Consider the following 22,713-nt stretch of genomic DNA (forward strand, 5'->3'; position numbering starts at 1 on the left):
AGGACTTTACTGTGAAGCCTCATAGCCTGCCTGTTGGGAAGAACAGGTTTTTCTCTGTGTTTATTTTTCAAACTATAAAGTGCTTTTGCTTTTACCAGCGTGTCTGGCTGCTTTTTCCAGTTGGTGTTGAAGTCTGGGGGCACCCAGACAGAACACATTGTAAGATAAAATACAGTATAAGGGCAGACTAGATGGACCATGAGGTCTTTTTCTGCCATCAGTCTTCTATGTTTCTGTTTCCTATTTGGTTGGCTAATGTGACCTATGACATAAGGGAGGTGGACAATATCTATTCTTTAATTACACCAAAAATGTGGGAATTATTCTATGTGGGCTTCACCCTTGACCGTGCCAATACAATGTATTCAATAAACAGGATTTTTGAGGAAGCTAAGGCCTCAGAGTCTTGAATTGGTTGGGAGCATTACTCAGAAACATGACATTAACCTTTTCTTTAAGCTAGGGAAAACTTTTTTTTTACAGTCCCAGAAATTAATCCTGTCATATCCCAGATGATATATAGCTCTCCATTAATGAATACCCTTTGAATAAATATTAAGCCAAATATTTGTCCATTTTATTATCATGCCACCAAGCCCACAATTAACATAGAAACATAGAAGTCTGGCGGCAGAAAAAGACCCCATGGTCCATCTAGTCTGCCCTTATACTATTTTCTGTATTTTATCTTAGGATGGATATATGTTTATCCCAGGCATGTTTAAATTCAGTTACTGTGGATTTATCTACCACGTCTGCTGGAAGTTTGTTCCAAGGATCTACTACTCTTTCAGTAAAATAATATTTTCTCATGTTGCTTTTGATCTTTCCCCCAACTAACCTCAGATTGGGTCCCCTTGTTCTTGTGTTCACTTTCCTATTAAAAACACTTCCCTCCTGGACCTTATTTAACCCTTTAATATATTTAAATGTTTCGATCATGTCCCCCCTTTTCCTTCTGTCCTCCAGACTATACAGATTGAGTTCATTAAGTCTTTCCTGATACGTTTTATACTTAAGACCTTCCACCATTCTTGTAGCCCGTCTTTGGACCCGTTCAATTTTGTCAATATCTTTTTGTAGGTGAGGTCTCCAGAACTGAACACAGTATTCCAAATGTGGTCTCACCAGCATTCTATATAGCGGGATCATAATCTCCCTCTTCCTGCTTGTTATACCTCTAGCTATGCAGCCAAGCATCCTACTTGCTTTCCCTACTGCCTGACTGCACTGTTCACCCATTTTGAGACTGTCAGAAATCACTACGCCTAAATCCTTTTCTTTTGAAGTATTTGCTAACACAGAACTGCCAATACAATAGTCAGATTGAGGATTCCTTTTCCCCAAGTGCATTATTTTACATTTGGAAACATTAAACTGCAGTTTCCATTGCTTTGACCATTTATCTAGTAAAGCTAAATCATTTACCATATTGCCGACGCCTCCAGGAATATCAACCCTATTGCACACTTTAGAGTCATCGGCAAATAGGCAAACCTTCCCTACCAGACCTTCCCCTATGTCACTCACAAACATATTAAAAAGAATAGGACCCAGAACAGACCCTTGTGGCACACCGCTTGTAACCTGACTCTGCTCAGAATACTCGCCATTCACAACAACCCTCTGGTGTCTATGCTTCAGCCAGCTGCAAATCCATTGAACTATCCAGGGATTAAGTCCAATCTTCACTAATTTATCTATCAGCTCTTTATGTGGAACCGTATCAAAGGCTTTGCTGAAGTCCAGGTAGGCAATATCCACGGCACCACCTTCATCCAACACCTTTGTGACATAGTCAAAGAAATCAATGAGATTAGTCTGACATGATTTGCCTTCAGTAAAGCCATGCTGATTTGGGTCCAATAATTTATTGCTTTTTAGGTGCTGATTTATCCTCTTTTTCAGTAGAGTCTCCATCATTTTAATGACAACTGATGTCAAGCTAACTGGCCTGTAGTTACCAGCTTCTTCTCTACTGCCCTTCTTGTGGATAGGCACAACACTTGCCATTCTCCAATCCTCAGGAACATCTCCTGTTAACAAGGATTGGTTAAACAAATCAGTCAGGGGGGTAGCAATGACAGATCTGAGTTCTTTAAGAACTCTGGGGTGGATGCCATCTGGACCCATTGCCTTATTTATCTTTAATCGTTCAAGTTCTTCTAAGACATCGGCTTCTAAGATCACTGGAGCTGAATCCGTACAGTTGGAGGCAATGCTATATCCCTCTATAGTATTATTTTGTAAGGTGTCTTTTGAGAAAACTGAACAGAAGTAGCTATTAAAATGGTCAGCGATCTCCTTATTCCCATTAATGCATGTATTTTTCCCGGTACTAAGCTTCGTGATGCCGCAGTTTTTCTTCTTCTTATCACTAATATATCTGAAGAAGGTTTTATCCCCCTTCTTTAGAGATTTGGCAATTTCTTCCTCTTTTGAGGCTTTAGCAGCATATATTATCTGTTTCGCCTCCTTCTGTCTCATTTTATACTCCTCCCTATCAGCTATACTTCCAGACTCTTTATACCTCCTATAGGCAGCCTTTTTTTCATTGACTATAGTCCTTACATCATTGCTAAACCATAGCGGTTTCTTCTTCCTTTTACCTTTAGTTATTTGTCTTACATACAGTCCAGTGGCTTTTAAGATGGCCTTTTTAAATACAGTCCACTGGGTGCTCGCTCCTGCCATTTTATCCCTCCCCTTTAATTCATTATCTAAATATTCCCCCATTGCATTAAAATTTGTTTTTCTGAAATCCAATACTTTGGTTGCATTATAGGATTGCTCACAATGAGTTTTTATATCAAACCACAAACATAGATGGTCACTGCAACCTAAATTTTCTCCCACCTTGACCTCTGAAACCCAATTCCCATTCGTAAAAACTAAATCTAGAATATTCTCCTCTCTAGTTGGTGTCTTAACCAGCTGTGCCAGAGCTGCTCCTGTAAAGGCCTCTACTATATTCTTACTTTTGCATGTAAGGGCACTGGGGATATTCCAGTCAACATCAGGCATGTTGAAATCACCCATAACCACAATATCTCCCTTTACTGCCATTTGGGTAATTTCATCCACCATCTTGTTGTCATATTCCTCAGATTGCCCTGGAGGCCTATAGATCACCCCAATTCTAATGACAGAACCGTCTTTATTTTGCATGCAAATCCAGAGGGTCTCTAGATCTTGATATGTATTTTGAATTAGTGTTGTTTTTAGAGTTTCTTTAACATAAATGGCTACTCCACCTCCCCTTCTCTCTATTCTATCCTTCCTATACAGTGTATATCCTGGTATGGATAATTCCCATTCATTAGAATCCTTAAACCATGTCTCAGTTATGGCAACCAGGTCCAAATTATCTCTAGATATTATGGCCATTAATTCACAGAGCTTGTTGCTCAAGCTTCGAGCATTCGTGCACATTACACGAAGAACATTATTTTCATTATTAGTTTGCCCCTTATCATCAACAACTACATCTATTTTATTTGCAGCTCCCTTTTCATAAGCTTCCAAAAACTGCTTTATCCTCATTGGTCACTGCTTTATCCTAATTGGTTTGTTAATAGGTCAGGGTATTTTATCAAACGTTCAGGCAACAGTTTTCTTGTGAGGCAGTATGGAAGTGAAAGTAGATTTTTAAGAAATGGGATCGGAAGAGTCTTGAGGCTTTGGGACTGTAGAGCTACAGAAGACTTCAGAGAAGGTCATGAATAGCCAAGAAAACAATTATTGGACAAATCAATCAGGGTTCTCACTCAAGGTACAGATGACTAGACTCAATTATTACACTTCAGACACATCACACAAAGAACTAGCTCTCTCAAGAAGTCCATACCGAAATGTGAAAGAAAGAGGACAACTAGCAAGGTGGATGGACTCAATTACAGTAATATTGCTGTTGGAAGTTCTGAAAAACTAGGTTAGGGGATAGATCATCCTGGAGAAAAGAATGTGGGTGTTAAGCATCAATGCTAATTTGATGGCACGATCATTTTATTAAATGCTTTGATGAAATCAAGCAATGTTGCATTTAAAACACTCCCAAAAATTTATTAATAAAAAGCTACTCAATACTTGCCTTACTTTTTGATAAATGTATGCTGTCATCTGGGAAGTAATACATTGTTTTCAGAATGTTTATACCGTGTTTTCCCGAAAATAAGACCCTGTCTTATATTTTTTGCATCCCAAAATAAGCACTTGGCCTTATTTTTGCGGAGGTCTTATTATTTTGGGGTGCATGAAGCAAGATGGGGCTCCTCTTGCCATCTTAGCTGATTTCCAGCTCTGTCTCCCCAACCCTAACCAGAAGAAATGGCAGGGACCAGCTGCACATGTGTTTAAATATTTTCAGGGAGGGCTTATTTTCGAAAGAGGTCTTATTTTGGGGGGATGTCTTATTTTGGGGGAACCATGGTGGATTATTTTTATTATTCACTGCAAATTATTTAGGTGTCAATGTCAGAGAAACTGACCTCTGTTTCTTTGGATCTTCCTTTTCTCTTTTTTTTAATGATAGGGACAATATTTGGCATCTCAAATTCCCTAGAGCAGTGATGGTGAACCTATGGCACAGGTACCACAGGTGGCACGCAGAGCCATATCTGCTGGTACGTGAGCTCTTGCCCTAGCTTAGCTCCAATGTGCATGTGTATGCTGACCAGCTGATTTTTTGCTTGCGCAGAGGCCCTGGGAGGGCATTTTTGGCTTCCAAAGAGCCTCCGGGACAGATGGGGGAGTGTGTTTTTACCCTCCTCTGGACCCAGGGAAGCCTTTGGAGCCTGGGGAGGGAGAAACATGAGCCTACTAGGCCCATCAGAAGTTGAGAAACAGGCTGTTTCTGGCCTCCAGAAGGCTTCCGAGTAGTAGGGGAAACTGTTTTTGCCCTCCCCAAGCATTGAATTGTGGGCACTTGCGCATGCACCATAACATGCACCCACGCTCTTCCGGCACCTGAGGAAAAAAAGGTTCACCATCACCGCCAAGACTTCTCAAAGATAATGGAGAAAAATCTAGCCAACTCACTCAATTAGGCTTTCAAAGTTCTGTCACTGTTGCCTATTTCACTAAAGTAAAATCTCCAATGAGCTCTCTACAAACTGTTTTCTGATTTGGCCTAGTTCGAAGCCTGGATGCAGGCTGAGATATAACAGTCACAATGAACAACGTCCTAAGTTTTATTGGAGGGTCTCATTTTCCTCTAGAAAAGAGCAAAATTGAAAGTTGGAGAGAGAGATTACCTCTTGCCTATGGCTTGGTGCTCCTGACATTACCTTGTGTTTCAGCAGCTTTCCTACTGCCAAAAGAGCAGAAGGTCTAAACTTTTATCTTCCCTTCACTAATCAGAAAAGGGATGCTTGAAGGAGAGTAATTAACTGCAGGGATATAAAGAGATTTTCCATTAAGCTCATCTAATCCTTCAACCTTGCTGGGGAATAAGGTCAGTAAGTCTCCCAAAGAGTTCTTTGCACTCGGCAATTCTTTAAGAGGAAAGCCCTGAGGCTTTGAAGACTGCTACCCCTGTAGCCAAAAAGAGACCAGTGTGTTTCAGTCCCCACAGGAAGGCTAAGTAAAAGTAAAAGAAGTAAAAGTAAAAGCAGATTCTATGAATTGGAGAAGAGCAGGAAGGGTGAAGGATCTGATTTTTAAAAAAATATCCAATATGTGTGGCGGCTTGTCTAAAAGAGCAATATCTTGCTACTTATGAAGGGAAAAGCAGTGAGGTTCTTTTCTTTTCTAGCAAGTCTCATAGATACTGGAGAAGAAAAACAAACAAACTAACAAACCCAGGGAGATGGGAAAACCTCTGGAACCAGCAGCATGGTTAGCGATAGGAATATCAACTTGTTAAGACATTCATGGACTAGGAGAACCAATAGTAACAAGGTCAGCCAATGAAAAGGCATAGCAACGAAGTCAGCCAATGGGAGCTAAACACATCTGAGTCTGTGCAGAGAATTGAAACTGAAGCTGGAAGGCTGGGCATGGCTCAGTCCATTCTGTACTCTCAGTCCATTCTGAACGGCTGAAATGAAACTAATTGTTCTCTCCTGTCTGTTACTGCTATTATGTTAAAGAAGAATTCTGCTACTGGTATTGTAAATACTCATCTGTTATTCTTGTATATAAAGAAGTTTTTTATTTAAATGAATCCTGCTGCATCAGTATGCCTAGTGTGGTTTCTGGATTTAATTTTCTGGAACAAACTCTGATACATTTTTTTTAAAGTCAGTTTTGATTCCCGGTGAATACCTGGACTAGATAGACCCTGTAGTTTTCTTGGCAAGATTTCAGAAGTGGTTTGTTCTTGCCTCTTTCCTAAGCAGAGACTGACTGGTCTTTCTTTCTTTCTTTCTTTCTTTCTTTCTTTCTTTCTTTCTTTCTTTCTTTTTATTAGATTTCTATGCCGCCTTTCTCGAGGTGACTCAGGGCGGTGTACAACATTAAATATAACAATATATAAGAAATCTAATAACTATAAAATATGAAAATTTACTAAAACATTTTAAAAGACCCCATGTACACTCACACACATTCATCCAATCCAATCGTATCGCGTATCTGCCGGAGATAGTCTCATCACTCATGGCCCCCATGCCTGCTGGCAAAGGTAGGTTTTTAAAGCTTTACGAAAGACCAGGAGGGAGTGGGTGGTACATATCTCTGGAGAGTTCATTCCAGAGGGCCAGGGGCGCCACAGAGAAGGCTCTTTCCCTAGGCCCTGCCAGTCGACATTGTCTGGCCGTGGGACCTGGAGAAGGCCAACTCTGTGGGACCTAACTGGCCGCTGGGATACATGAGGCTACAGATATTTGCCACTATTGCAAACAGTTTTCTGACTATTCATTCTTGTCTGTAATACAACAGCTTAATTAGCTGTTTCACCCATGAAGCTTCTATTGTTAGCTAGTTATTGAATGAACGGTTGAGTTTCTGGAGAGGTGAAAAGTATTGCTGTGCCTGACGTGAAGTGTGACATAGACTGCATTTGCCAATTCTCATAAATGTGCATGTTTCATAAACAGAATTAAGACCAACATAATGGTATAATGATAGTGGATTGTGAGAGAATTTTCTCTTGTCATATTCCTAACGTTTGAGAGACAGATAATCAAATTGACTGTCAGGAGATTGAATGAAAAATACACAAACAAGTATATCCTGAAGCAATATGTAGTTTCAACCCTATCTTATTGAATTGCAAATTATTTATTATTATTATTATTAATTTAATTTATTGTTGCCACCCAACTCCCGAAGGACTCTTGGCAAATAGTGTTTGTATTAAACTATATAAAAATGCATACACAAATTCTTGACTCAAATTCTGTATTACTGGAATACCTTTTGTCATGGAAAGGGGAAAATATAGATATGAAACCCAATTGTTTCATATCCTATGAATTGTCCCCTCAAGTCTAGCTAGTCACTTTTGGAAACATGATATAAGATTAAATGGACTTTGGTCTGATCCAGAAGAGATCCTGTTTTCCCTGAGCTTTATCTTGAGGTACTGTTATTACATTACTCATAATGGCTTATTGCTACTTTACTGCCTCTCTGAACATAAGGCACCAACTTACAGGATCTACATTCAGGAGGTTGTGAATTCGATCCTAGGTAGAGACTGATGTACGGTCTTCTGCTTGGGCAGGAGGTTGGATCTTCCAATTCTGTTAATCTGTTAAATTACATTTCAGGACATGAACCCACATCTGAACCTTGTGAGAGCTCCAATTTTGGGTTGATTACCAATTCCCTTTTGATCATTGAGATGGCACTTCCAAGATGGAGGGCTTTTGAAAGTTACCAATTAAAATACATGCTGTAATGTAGTTATTCACTTTTCCCCCTCCTGGGCAAAATTTAACAAATAATGTATGGTGGTTGAAAAAAGAGGATTACAAGAGGACGAAATTTTATGAATCAGATAAGGTGTCTGAACAAGTGCCTGATTTGGAAGCACCTAAACTGGTTATGGCATCACTACTGTTTTAGTCCTTATGTTTACATAAATTGATCTTTCTAAATTACAATCTCATTTCATCGCAGCTTCCAATACAGTTTTGACTTAAATATGCTCATTTTTAAAAGTTATTTGTCCAGTCTACCAAATTTCTCACTTGTTTATACTACGGCTAAAAGACTCAGCATCAACTTGAAAAACTAAGCCACAGAAAATAAATTTCCTCTCCTGCACAAATAGCCATTCATTCTTTACAAAGTGTAGTGGAGATGAAATTTTACTACTGGTATTATTACTAACAACATAAATGAATAACAATAATACAGAAGTACTCCTAGATACGAGCATAATTCGTTCCATAAGGGAGCTTGTATCTCGAGGCAACTCGTATCTGGAACAAGTTGTTTTTCCCCTCCGAGATAACCAAAAGCAAGGATTCTTGCGCCACCTAGTGGACGCTCGGCTCGTATCCCGAATTTGAGCTCGGAAGCAGAACAGAAATGTCTCTCCCCTCGTGGCTCGTATCTTGAAATACTCGCATGTAGAGCAGCTCGTATCTAGAGGTACTACTGTATTCAGATAGAACATTAAAGTTTGGCTTAGTAATAAATTTGAAGGTCCTAAGAGTTCTAGAACTTGCTTCTTAAAAAAGGCCAGGGTTATGGGCTGTGATTGTGGAGATTCAATCAATCAATCCTCAGGGCAGAGAAAGCGTTCCCTTACATAAACAGGGCCGGTAATGAGTTGCTAGCCGGTACGCACCACACTGTGTACCGGTAGTGAAAATGGAGCTGCGCATGGAGCTCCAGGTGACCGGCAGGTGGGTGCACATGTCTGAGTGAGATTTGGCTCCTGTGCATGCACAGGAAGCACAATTTCGCAAGAGGACACAAATGTGAGGGGGGGGGGTTGCTTCCCGTCATGCAAAAAATGTGTGGAAGCAAAACACCCGCTGAAATCTCATGCTGCAAAACGTCCTCTTACAAGATATCACTCCCTGTGCATGCGCAAAAGCCAAATCACGCTTGGATGTGCGCCCAACAGATGCACGCAGGTGCCCACCTGCCAATCACCCGGAGCTGTGCGCGCATTTATTTTATTTATTTATTTATTGGATTTGTATGCCACCCCTCTCCGTAGCCTCATCTGGTAGTGGCGGTAAGTAGGAACCCCCGCCTGGGGATAACTGATGAGTAATTTATTCTATGGAATTACATAATTGATACAAATTCTATGTCATTGATGGACGTCTCATTCTTAGTACAACTTTTGTGTAATTTTATCAGTGATGAAGATAGCCTGTCAGAACTATGTACATATGTCGCTTCTCTTCCTCATTATTAATTGGAAACTAGGAATCAACTAATAAAGTTAGTGGATAAGTCACTTATTCTGCATAGAGTATAGACCAGGGGTGTCACATTTGCCTTGTCACGGCGGCATCATGTGATGTATCGGGATTTTTTCCCCCTTTGCTAAACTTGGCAAGGGCGGAGCCAGCATGTGATGCATTTGGTCAGCAGGTTGTGAGTTTGACACTCTTGGTATAGGCTGTTAGTGTTTGCAAAAGAAATCTGTGGGTTAGTTTTCCATTGTGCCCATTTTTGTATATTCACTTGTACTTTTGCGCACAACTCTTTTGAGAAGGTTTTCCAGAAAAAGTCTTGCATGGGTTTCCTAAGGAAAATAACTATGTTTTTTGTCACTAGGCAAAGGAGCAACTTAGAAGAAACTGTTGTAATTTTTCATTCTTACGAGTCTTTTAACTGGTAAGACATAACCACACAATTAATTGTCCTGCCTTGACAAGGAAATTCACAAAAGGCTTTATCTAATAGTGCTTGATGGATTAAAGGTGCTAAAAGAGTTTATGAATAAGGACGGATTAAACAGAAACAAAACAATTTCTTAATCAGCTATTCACAGATACACATTTTCCTCTTCAATATCTACAGTGGTTGGAATTCAGAAAAATAAGGTGAAGTCAAAGATAGAACACAAGCTGTCTTCTGCTACATGTACAGCAGACCAAGCCTGCCCTACTTTTTTCATGCATTTTTCCAGTAGAGCAGGGTTGATACACAGAGGAACTGAAGGACACTATAGAACTGTAATAGTGTGTCCTCTTTAAAGCTTTTGACACTCAGATTACTGATTTGCAGTCTTTATGTACCCCTTTCAGGGATTCTTGAAAGGAATGAACTACTGTCCCAAGCAAAAAACATTTTGCATATTTTTTAAACATGTTTTCCCAAAGATAGTCTTGTAGTCTGCATCCCCTGAGTACATAATGTGACCAGGAGTTGCTTATTGCCCCAAAGCATTACTTTTAAGATTTCCCCCACTAATACTTTATGGTTTTTAAAAATCAAGTGGTTTACTTCCTCCTAAAACATTGATATCACAAAGCCAGCTGATGGTGTCAGATCTTACAAGTTGATTTTTCTCACATACGTGCTTAAATGGTTTAAAACAATAGAAGAAAATCCTGCTTCAGAATTTCTCTCCCTCATCCTGTATGGGAATGGCAAAACATTTTAGCAAGAAAAAAAGTTAATTTAATGAGTTCTTGCCTTCCTAATAGGATCCATGTTGATAGATGGCTGCAGTGCCAAGAATGCCCACCTATTTCTTAAACATACATTATTTTTCAGAGCATAAGACACACCGGAGTGTAATACACACCTTAGTTTTGGGGGAGCAAAATAGGGGGGAAAATCTACCTACCAGGTATTCATCTGGCTAATGTTCTTAGTGTGGTCAGCTTTCAGCACATTATTTTATCCCCTTGTTAGGACTGAAAAAATCTTTTTCGGAGGGAGTAGCAGTAAAAACAAGCCTGCAAAGACTTAGGGCTGGAAAAAACTACTTTTTTTTGAGGGAGTAGGAAGAGGAGAAACAGGAGGAAGAGGAGGAGGAGAAAGGATATCCATTCAGCATACAAATCTAATATATATTAGATTTATTAGATATATATATAACTATATATATATATAACTATATATATGTTTTTGTAGATTTTCATGGGTACAGGTATGATGGTCTTGGTATATTCGGGTTTCTTCCCGTGTAGGATTTGGAAATTTCTAGCAACGTTTCGACGAGGTCTCACTCGTCATCTTCAGGCTGGTGTTTCTGTCCTTGTTCCAGGCCGAACACAGCGAGACCTGAGCTGCCTTCCTTCTATAAATACTGGTGGCTGGGTGTGGTTTGATGGCTCAGCAATTACCTGCTGTGTAGAAACTTCCTGGTGAGTCAGTGGGGTAACACCTCGGGTCGTTGATGTAACTGAGGTATGCTGATTAGTTAATGGTTGTAGATTAGGCGTGATATCCTGAGTAGTTGGAGCTTGCAGGCTACTTGATTGTTTTGCAATGTGTGTTCTGAGTCTGGTTTCAGTTTCTATGGCTGGGATACATTTGAGGGCTTGTTTCCAGATGTCTGGTAGGAGGGAGGTATTTATAGAAGGAAGGCAGCTCAGAAACACCAGCCTGAAGATGACGAGTGGGACCTCATCGAAACGTCGCCAGAAATTTCCAAAGAACAAGGCCGAAATAGCTCTATCCTAGTCTCCCTTAATTTTCAAATTCAGCAAAAAAACATGTGATTGATATATATATATGTGTGTGTGTGTGTGTGTGTGTGTGTGTCAAATCACCCTGGTGTATTGAAGGAACATCACAGCTCCTTATTTGCCTCTCGGCCCAACCCAGGGCCATTTCCAAGGCAGTTAATTTTATTGATAGCCGACAATTCTATCTGTATATGTCACATGTTTTTTTGCTGAATTTGAATTTGAATTTTTGGCAAGTCTGTGCTCTCTTGGACATCCCTCAACTCCCTCACTTTCTGCTTTGCCAGGCGTTTCCTACTGGGCTGGTGGCTTATCTCCTATGAAAGGGTGGAACTTTGGGATTTTATGTTTTATGTTCAAGGGGAGAAATAGTTTAAAAAGTGAATAAAATTGGCAATGTTGTTCTTCCAACATTTTCCCTTCAACTCTTACATTGCCAAAACCAAGTACTGTAGTTATATGTACATAACTAGTTGGGTTTGGTAAAATATATAAACAAACTAGCAATGTATGCTTAAATGTATTGAAATACTATAGCTTTAAGAGTTAGTGTTGCAGATTGCTATAAGAGGGAGCCAGAAGCGTGATTCTCTGCTATTTTTGTTACTTCTCTGTGACTGCTGTAGTAAGAACTGTGTGTTCAAATGATGGTTTATGTATTTGTAAGCTGAAGAAAGGCTTATATAGTATTATTAATGTATAGAGGCGAACGGCGAACCCCTTTTTTCTTGTGTGCTGAAAGAGTGTGGGTGTGCGCTATTGCGCATGCGCAAGTGTCCACACCCATAATTCAATGTCTGAGGAAGGCAAAAATAGCTTCCCTGGGCCCCCAGAGGTCCTCTGGAGGCTGGAAACGGACTGTTTCCCAACTTCTGGTGGGCCCAGTAGGTTCATGTTTTGCCCTCCCCAGGTTCCGAAAGCTTCCCTGGAGTCTGGGAAGGGTAAAAATGCCCTCCCCCACTCCTTGGAGGCTCTCTGGAAGCCAAAAATGCCTTCCCAGAGCTTCTGTGTGAGCCAAAAATCAGCTGGTCAGCACACACATGCATGTTGGAACTGAGCTAGGGCAATGGCTTACATGCCAGCAAATATGGCTCCATGTGCCACCTGTGGCACCCATGCCATAGGTTCACCATCACTGGTATAGACTTATTGACTGATTTAACTGTGTATGACTAGACTGTTTAACTTGACTAAGATATTTGCTAAAGTAAATGATATTTTATACACTTTAATGTATCTGGTTTGTATGATTGAACCACTACTCATGTCTGCGGGCTATCAGCTGGAATTCCACATTTCCTTTGTGCATATGCATTTTTAACAACTCAGAGATTACTCTGCACACTCCTTAATAGGCTCCATTGAAAGGAAAGACTGTAAAAAATGTTAGACTTTCTTTCTTCACCAGTACCTAAAATACTTTCCCACATAAGGGAAAGTAAGTAATGCTATTTCTCTGCCATAGAAGGGGGAGAAGGAGAAGCAGAGGCTGTGGTAACTGTAGTCTGGGCAGAATACCTGACTAGCCCTGTAGCCAAATGAGAAGAAGGGGCTGAAATATGGGAAGACTTTCTATTAACATCATTTCTCAGTTAATTTACATGGAAGGTGAGGATCTGAAGGCTTCAGTGCAGAAAAGCCCTATATCAGTGATGGCAAATCTTTTTTGGTTCACGTGCCAAAAGGAGATGTGTGTGTATGCTAGAATGTGTGCATGTGCCCACACCCATTCCCTCCTCACACGTATGAGCACCCCTCATCCTGCTCCTGCACATGCGCACAATCGCCCCATGCCCTCGAGCATGCACACAGGCCTCACTGAAACCTGAGACAGTGAAAAAATGGCCAAACGGGCAAACTGGAGGTACAGAAAAATGAACTTCCAGTTTGCCTGTTGTGCTGTTTTTTGCACTCCAGAGAGTTCAGGGAAGCTTCCTGAAGCCCCAGAGTGTAAAAAACAGCCCAACGGGCAAACCAGAAGTTCAGAAAATGGACTTCCGGTTTGCCCATTGTGCTGTTTTTTGCACTCCATTCGCCATCACGGCCCTATATCCTAGTCCAACATCTTAAGACGACACTGATTCTCTCATTTCTGTTTACTATGCAGACCCATCCATGAGATTTTCTTTACAAGTTTTTAGAGACCCAATCTACCACTCTGTCATTTCCTGATGTTATACAACCAATAGCTTAGCTTACTGAGATCAGCCAAGGTTGATTAGAAGTCATAGCCTACTGTAGATACTGCATGTATGAAAGCAAAAATAGAAATAATGACAAGAGTTTCAGTAGAAACGAAACACTTCCCACTTGGGAAGACATATGACAAGGTGACCTAAGTGTTGCTATGTAACACTTATAGTTAATGGGTAACTTCAAGCTCCCTGTTCTTTCTTATGTTCTTGAAACTGGACTTTGTTTGAAAAACACTTCAAAAAGAGGATGGCACAGATGGAAGATATCCTCTGCAAAGTAGGTCTCCTTGCCATGCCCAAGATAGACCTAGTTAACATAAACTTTTGCAGAGTAGGCGTTTTTCAATACACTGCACATACTGTATCTGAGCCATTCACAAAGAATGTCCTAAAGGCCCAGGAATGTCATTGCAGAGAAATAGTCTTACTTTCTTCTATAGTGTCTTATAAAAAATAATGAATCAGTTAAATTTGTCTGGTAAATTGTTTAAGGCTGAAATCTTGAAAAGTTTAAGAAAAGAAAAGGGGCAGAGGTAATCCTGCATATCTTATACTGTACTAATAATTATAGTAGTGATTTTGTATTTATGTCATTGGAGGTTTAATTATTTCCTATGTTAATACTTTGATAATAATTATTTTTATTGAATGTTATTGTTATTACCATTGCAATTATATATTATTATTAATATTATTTGATCACAGAGGAAGGAAGTGAACCATCACAATACTATGTTTCTCACTACTAAACCCTGTGGTTGGTCCTGTAGGATGCCATTCTTGATGGTATTGAAAGATCAAAGAGAGTCAAATGGATGCACTATCATCATCGCAATTCCACCAGAGATCACCAGTAACCACAACTACAGCTGATTCAGTGTTAAGTTTCAGTCTGAAACTTGATTGGAAAGTGTTGTGGTTAGCTCTGGCCCAGCTCCTGCCCCAAGGACTGTGGATGTGGGGGGAGACATCCACATGCTGCAGGCCTGTTTTGCCCCTGGTGGAATCTGATGATGAAGGCTCCTCTGACCAAGAAGACATGAGTGACAGGGAGGAGGAGAGTGTGGCAGACAGCTCAGAAGGAGATCAATTATCTAGCTCCTCCTTGGATTCAGAACAAGAGTTAATGATACAGCCACGCATGCGGAGAGCGATGCATAGGCAACAACAATAACTGAGAGATTATTATCAAAGAAAATGAGGCCACCTGTGGTTGGGTGCGGCTGTGGTAATTAGTGAGGCTGCTATAAATAGCAGCCTGTGGGTTTGGCCATTGTGGAGGATTATCTGATCGTTGTGTTTCGTGACTGCTTTACTGACTTTGACCTTTTGTGTGCTTATTTTTCCCCGCTTCGAAACTGAACCAGAGCAAAGTGTGTTTCACTTTGTGAAAGAAGGACTGTGAATTGCCTCACAGTTGCAAGCTAAGTATCACAGAACTGATAAGGGACTTGTTCAAATTACCAGTTTGTCTGGAGACGAGTGCTCTTTGCTATACCAAAAGAGGACTTAGTTTAAGTGACTTTTCATTATAAAGAACATTGTTTTGAATTTTCAAACGTGTGTGTGTCTGAAATTTGTACCTGTGAATTTTTGGGAGGAGTCTACCAGAGAGCCCGACAGAACAGGAAAGGATCTAGATAACGAGCTGGGGTGGCGCAGCAGGTAGAGTGCTGTACTGTATGTCACTGAAGCTGACTTGTAGATCTGAAGGTCAGCGGTTCAAATCTCATCACCGGCTCAAGGTTGACTCAGCCTTCCATCCTTCCGAGGTGGGTAAAATGAGGACCCGGATTGTGGGGGCAATAGCCTAGCTCTGTTAAAAAAGTGCTATTGCTAACATGTTGTAAGCCACCCTGACTCTAAGGAGAAGGGCGGCATAAAAATTAATTAATTAAATAAATAAATAAATAAATAAATAAATAAATAAATAAATAAATAAACTTGTTTCCTCCAGGGTCCTCTGAAGTTGCCTAGAAAAAGAAAATGTGGATCCAATGATAGCTTTTTGAGGAGGCATACTAATGCCTTTTCAAAGCAGGTGAGACCACCCATCACTCAAGCAGATACTATGGCATGGACCCCACCATCCATAAACGTATGGACAACTTTCATCAGCCAGGCCTGACATGTAAATAGGTGGGCAGGTCAGCAGACCCAATGACCTTGCCAACTTCCTCATGGGTTACAGATTCAAACTCAACCCAGTTGTTGTGGCTGCTCCTTGTCCACCTCTGGTCATATCAGATTCTGAGGAGGATGAGCTAGGCCCCTCTGGATACCCTGGGCCAGTGGGGTTGCCAGCTGATGGTGAGAGTGAAGGGGAAAATGACCTGAGTGAATCCAAGGAACTACTAGAGGGGGCTGATATAACAATGGGGGAGTGATCCCAGTCAGAGGATGAGGAAGACATTAGAGTGGATAATCCGTGGTTAGATGCTAGACATAGGAGATTTCTGAGAAGGCAAGAGGACTTGCATAGTAAAAGGAAATAAGCGTACAGCTTTACCTCTTTGGGGTGTGATGTCACTTCCAGGCAGTATAAAAGCAAAGAATATGGGGTAATTGGGTGTGGGGTTTCAACACTGTCATGGAAGAGGTGCTGGGGGGGGGGTTGAACAAGGCTTCGAAAACATGTTTCCTGCCTCACTAAAAGATATTCTTTGCTGGATGATGTTTGTTTGTTTGTTTGTTTTTTATGCCGTCCTTCTCCTTAGACTCAGGGCAGCTTACAACATGTTAGCAATAGCACTTTTTAACAGAGCCAGCATATTGCCCCCCAAATCCGGGTCCTCATTTTACCCACCTTGGAAGGATGGAAGGCTGAGTCAACCTTGAGCCAGTGATGAGATTTGAACCGCTGACCTACAGTCAGCTTCAGTGGCCTGTAGTACAGCACTCTACCTGCTGCACCACCCCGGCTCATTTGTTTGTCGGAGATTCCGGTGAGTTGGTTTATTCTTTTGAATGATAAATAGACTCTGTTATCTAAGGAATGCCATTAGGCCGAATTGGTGCTTTTCCCAGACTTTGTATATGCTTCACTCCGGAGAGGAGAATCGCTCCCTTTTCCTTGCCATTCTCTGCTTTTCACTGTGTGTTGCTTTGATCAATAAAGAGTGTGATTTTATCGTGAAATAGTGGACTTTTGCATCAGTGAGTTGGCTCTGAGAGGCCGTGCACAAAATACCAGTAAACCATACAAGGACCTTCTTGTCATTATCTCTCACTGATTTTCCAGGCGGAGTCCAACTCTGAGTGGATTTGAGTTTTTAAGCATCAGGTGCTTGGAATAATCTTTCAGTGAATATACAAATGATTCTGTGGCATGTTGCTCTATAGCAAGGAATAAGACACTTTAAAAGGGGGTGGGGGCTGCAGGATAGCTATTTGTGGATGGGATAACAGTAGAAAAATAGCTATGTTTTACTGCTGTTATTGCCACTTCGTAATCCCTTCGTAATATGGGCCTTCCCTATTTTTGGGTTAGATTTACAACTTTCAATAGCACTCTAGCTTTTTCTTCTAGCGTATCATATCCTGAAGTGCATCAGAAATCCAGTGAGGACTTCAAGATCAATACACAGAGAGCAGCCACTTAGGCACAGCAATAATCTAAGGTTCTCATCATATGCCCATTCCAGACTGTGACCAAGGTTTCAATCAAATTGCCTCAAAGAACACTTCCAACCTTTTGCTGATTACTGCAGGCTGTCTATTCCAAGAGAAAGCTGTTTACACCTTTAATGCTCAATAAACTAAGGAGACTTCAGTAGGATTCAAGGACTACTGAGCAGAGTCAGGTTACAAGCGGTGTGCCACAAGGGTCTGTTCTGGGTCCTATTCTTTTTAATATGTTTGTGAGTGACATAGGGGAAGGTTTGGTAGGGAAGGTTTGCCTATTTGCCGATGACTCTAAAGTGTGCAATAGGGTTGATATTCCTGGAGGGGTCTGTAATATGGTAAATGATTTAGCTTTACTAGATAAATGGTCAAAGCAATGGAAACTGCAGTTTAATGTTTCCAAATGTAAAATAATGCACTTGGGGAAAAGGAATCCTCAATCTGAGTATTGTATTGGCAGTTCTGTGTTAGCAAAAACTTCAGAAGAAAAGGATTTAGGGGTAGTGATTTCTGACAGTCTCAAAATGGGTGAACAGTGCATTCAGGTGGTAGGGAATGCAAGTAGGATGCTTGGCTGCATAACTAGAGGTATAACAAGCAGGAAGAGGAAGATTATGATCCCGCTATATAGAGTGCTGGTGAGACCACATTTGGAATACTGTGTTCAGTTCTGGAGACCTCACCTACAAAAAGATATTGACAAAATTGAATGGGTCTAAAGACGGGCTACAAGAATGGTGGAAGGTCTTAAGCAGATGCAATGCATATCTATATCATATTATCTGTGTTACCCCGAAAATAAGACCTGGTCTTATATTTTTAGGGCTCCAAAATAACCACTAGGGCTTATTTTGGGGGAATGTCTTATCCCCCCCCCTCCAATATACGATACAGGAGGCCCACTTCTTCTGTTTGTTCATGGCCGTAATGGGACAGGAGGCTGCATGGCTGCATAACTCTCAGCTTTCCCATAGCCCACGTGGTACAACAGGGCCACAACGGGTCCACAGGAGGCTGTGCAGCTTCATGACTCTCAGCTTGCTGATGGCCTGGCAAAATGGGGCAGGAGACTGTGAGGCTGTACAACTCCTCTCAGCTTTCTTGTGGCTTCATGGCATGTCTAGATTGTGTGCCTTCTTCTTGCCTCTGCCTGCTGCTTGGACAGGTAATCAACTCACCTGCACTGTGCAGCCTATGGCTGCTCCCGGACATCATCCCCGTGCCCTTGCCACCTCCGCGGCTGATAACAATTTTATTAGGGGTAGAGCTTATATTAGGAGCACAGTGAAAACCCGTTCTAGGGCTTATTTTCAGGGAAACACAGAAGTACAATTGTTTTGCTACCAACTCACAACTTACACATCTGGGGTAAATTAATGTGTGCCAAGAATGGGGCTTGTGCTTATCAGTGTATTATTTTCTGCCATGTGCAATGCACTTTCACTGTGAAGCATCTTCTATAATATGTTTAGCATGATTGTTCAAGTCTATCTTTTCATCCAGGCTTTCCATGAATAAATGTACAATAATTGTAGGTTTTGTTTTCTTCATCTGCCTCTTTTTTATTGTACAGATATTTATATGTATTTTAATTGTGTTTTTGTGCACCACTTTGAGATCCTTTTATAAAGTTGTTGATGATCATAGTACAACTAATTTTTTTTTTAAAATTCAGTTGTGTCTGATTCCCAGACACTACCTACACAAGTCCATACTCTTTTCTTGGCAAGGTTTTCAGAAGTGGTTTGCCATTGCTTCCTTGCTAGGCTGAGAGATGGTGACTGGCCCAAGGTTCCCCAACTAGCTTTGTGCTCAGTATGTTATTAGAATTTACGCTCTCTTGCTTTCTAACCCGATTCCTTCACCGTTGCACCAAATCGGTGCTCTCACTGATAACAATTAAGCCAACCAAATAACTACTAAATTAAATTGAGCTATGCAAAGATCAATAAGATCTATACATTTTGACATTGTGCCACAAGATTGCAAGTTAACCTTTAAAAGGATTCTAAGTATGAACAGTTCCTTAATAGGTACCATAAATAACCTGAAGACAGTTGCTAATTTTTTAAAAAGAAAAGTGCTGCTGAATCTTATCTGGAATACAAATTGGGCTGGAGGGGGTTTAATGTACATAGATTTGTGATTATTTTGCAACTAGGCAAATGCATCCTTATTTTTTCCACCTGAAAAATCCAAACTCCTTCACGTCAGTAGATTGCAAATAGCCAAGATTCTTTAATATACAGTGATCAATTCAGAGAACACAATCCAATAAAAGAACAAGTCTAAACTATATGAATTAATATTCCAAAGCTGCATCTCTAATAGCAAAGTGATTGCAATCAATTCTTATGAAATATTCTTTAAGCAGTAATCTTTTTTAAAGCAATAGTAAACCAGTTCCATCTTTTGTAATGTAAACTTTCCATTTTCATAAGTTGTAAACTAACCCTACCAAGATTGTGTCTTAAGCTCATTAGTCTATAGAGTGCATAAATAACTAATATTAATTTTACATTTTTTCTATAAAAAAGAATAGGCTACTGACTTAGGAACAGAAGTAAATTCCCTTAGAAGTTCTAATTGCTATGAAGTATCAGAATAAAAAACATCCAGAACTTTGGATGAGCTGTTTCTCCAGAACCCTTCAATCTTTTGAAGGTTTTGAGTATTTAACAAGCGAAACAGTACAGAAATTCATTAGTAAATTAGTGAGGAAGTAAAAAATGCAAAAAAAGAAGTGCTTACTTACAGCCAATCAGCATGACGCAAATAGAAAATATTTTCTCTGAGTTGGTATTTGGAGACACATTTCCAAATCCTACACTGGTCAGGCTGCTGAAGGTAAAATAAAGTGCGGTGACATATTTGTCTTTGATGGATGGTCCTGAGCTGCCATCACTCCGATTGTAATGTTTTCCCAGCTGCTGTCCCAGGGAGTCCAACCAACCGATCTTGCGAGACAAGTAATGCCTTTCAACATTCCCAATGGCATACCAAATGCAAGCCAGCCAGTGAGCAATGAGTGCAAATATGCACATCAGTAGCATCAAGACAGCCGCACCATATTCCGAGTATCTGTCCAGTTTGCGGGCAACCCTCACTAAACGCAGTAGACGGGCTGTCTTCAGAAGGCCAATGAGAGTTGTTGTCTGCAGAAACAGAAACCACAAGGCATATTAGGCATTAGCTCAGATGCAAAAGAGAAGAATAAGGAAAACAGCTTAGGTGAAATTTCAATAGTCTGTTTATAACAGGGGATCCCAACCTTTTCTCATGCCCCGCATCCCTAGAAACGCTTCTGATATATTCTTGCAGCTCTTACAAGAAGTAAATAATTATAGGCATAAAATACATTATAATTTGGAAACTTCTAAGCCCAGTCTTGCAACCCCAGGGGTTTGGAACCATGGTCTTGTGAAGAATAGCAATAGCACTTAGACTTATGTATCACTTCACAGTGCTTTACAGACCTCTCTAAGTGGTTTACAGAGTCAGCATATTGCCTTCCCCCCGAAAAAATCTGGATCCTCATGATGCCTACTTAGAAGATTTAAGTTCTTCAAAAATGTCATAAAAAAAGCACAACAAAGAATGCGTCAACTCAGAAAGCTCAAACTGCCCAAGGAACTCCTGATTCAGTTCTTCAGAGGAATCATTGAGTCTGTCATCTGCACCTCTATAACTGTCTGGTTTGGTTCTGCAACCCTACAAGACAAACACAGACTTCAGAGGATAATCAGAACTGCAGAAAAAACAATTGCTACCAACCTGCCTTCCATTCAGGACCTGTATACTGCATGAGTCAAAAAGAGGGCTGTGGAAATATTTACAGACATCTCATATTCTGGGCACAAACTGTTTCAACTCCTACCCTCAAAGCAACGCTATAGAGCACTGCACACCAGAACAACTAGACCCAAGAACAGTTTTTCCCACAATCACTCTGCTAAACAAATAATTCCCTCAGCACTGCCAACCTATTTACTAAGTCTGCACTACTATTAATCTTCTCATTGTTCCTCTCTCCTCCCAAAAATGACTGTATGACTGTAAATTTGTTGCTTGTATCCTTACAATTTATATTGACTGGTTCCTAATATGATTTGATTAAGTGTTGCACCTTATGATTCTTAACAAACTTATCTTTTCTTTTATGTACACTGAGAGCATATGCACAAATTCCTTGTGTGTCCAATTACACTCAGCCAATAAAATTCTGTTCTGTTCTGTTCTATTCCATCCCATCCCATTCATAATTGTTTTAGCTAATCTCCACGCACTTTAGTCTGCAATTTCACAATTAGCTTACCAACAAAACAACCCCATTATGTACATTGAATTTTACTTTGGTACAGAAATGCATATGTCTTTCATTTATTAGAGTTACTGATTCTTTCATACAGTACAAAGCCAACTTGTATTACATTCCTTAAAAGATCTAAGAAATGATCAGACCTAAGCCTACTGTGGGAGTTGCATCATATATCTGTAGACCAGAATGAATCACATACTTCATGCGTGGTCAGTCAATGGTGCAGTAACTCTCATTGCGCCATTGACTTCAGTGGGTCCCTTTCCCTACTTTTTGAGTCACAGTGGCACAGTGGTTAGAGTGCAGTATTGCAGGCTACTTCTCCTGACTGCCTGCTGACTGTAATTTTGCAGTATAAATCTCACCAGGCCCAAGGTTGACTCAGCCTTCCATCCTTCCGAGATGGGTAAAATGAGGACCCAGACGGTTGGTGGCAATACTGACTTTGTAAACCACTCAGAGAGGGCTGTAAAGCACTATGAAGCTGTATATAAGTCTAAGTGCTGTTGCTATTTTTCCTACTTGGATCTAGGAATGCTGCTTTCTCCAAAACTTTCTCTTCTCTGTAGAACATCCTTTTTCAGAGATCCGGCAGAAATCCAGTTTCCCTGCTTTCCAGAAGGCCTTGAAGAGCTAGCATTGGAGTAGGATGAGACTGACATAGGGGAGAATGTTTATTAATTCTTTGATTGTGGTTGTTTTTTTGTGCTTTCAATTGTTTTGAGAGCCAGCCACCATTATTGTTCAGAATACAGACTTGCAAACATTTTTAATGACAGTTCGAAGTTATCACAGCACTGAAAACTTACTTATGACAATTTTTCACACTTATGACTGTTACAGCATTCCCCACAGTCATGTGATCAAAATTCAAGCTCTTGGCCACTTTGTGTACTTAGGACGTTTCCAGTGCCTGGGGTCACGTGATCACCAATTATAACCTTTCCAGCTGGCTTCCAACAAGCAAAGTCAATAGGGGTAAGCCAGATTTGCTAACTGATTGCATGATTCACTTAACAACTGC

General features: G+C 40.5%; 1 protein-coding gene across 1 annotated transcript in view; it reads right to left on the reverse strand.

Moving 5' to 3' along the window:
* The window catches only part of KCNH7 (potassium voltage-gated channel subfamily H member 7), a 395,413-nt gene that overhangs the window by 76,149 nt on the left and 296,551 nt on the right, over positions 1-22,713 (reverse strand). The window contains exon 8 of the mRNA XM_070731643.1: positions 20,127-20,526. Within this exon, the coding sequence (XP_070587744.1) occupies positions 20,127-20,526 (400 nt within the window). The remainder of the gene's footprint in view (positions 1-20,126; positions 20,527-22,713) is intronic.

The sequence above is a fragment of the Erythrolamprus reginae genome, chromosome 1 (assembly GCF_031021105.1).
Source record: "Erythrolamprus reginae isolate rEryReg1 chromosome 1, rEryReg1.hap1, whole genome shotgun sequence".
Taxonomy (NCBI): Eukaryota; Metazoa; Chordata; class Lepidosauria; order Squamata; family Dipsadidae; genus Erythrolamprus; species Erythrolamprus reginae.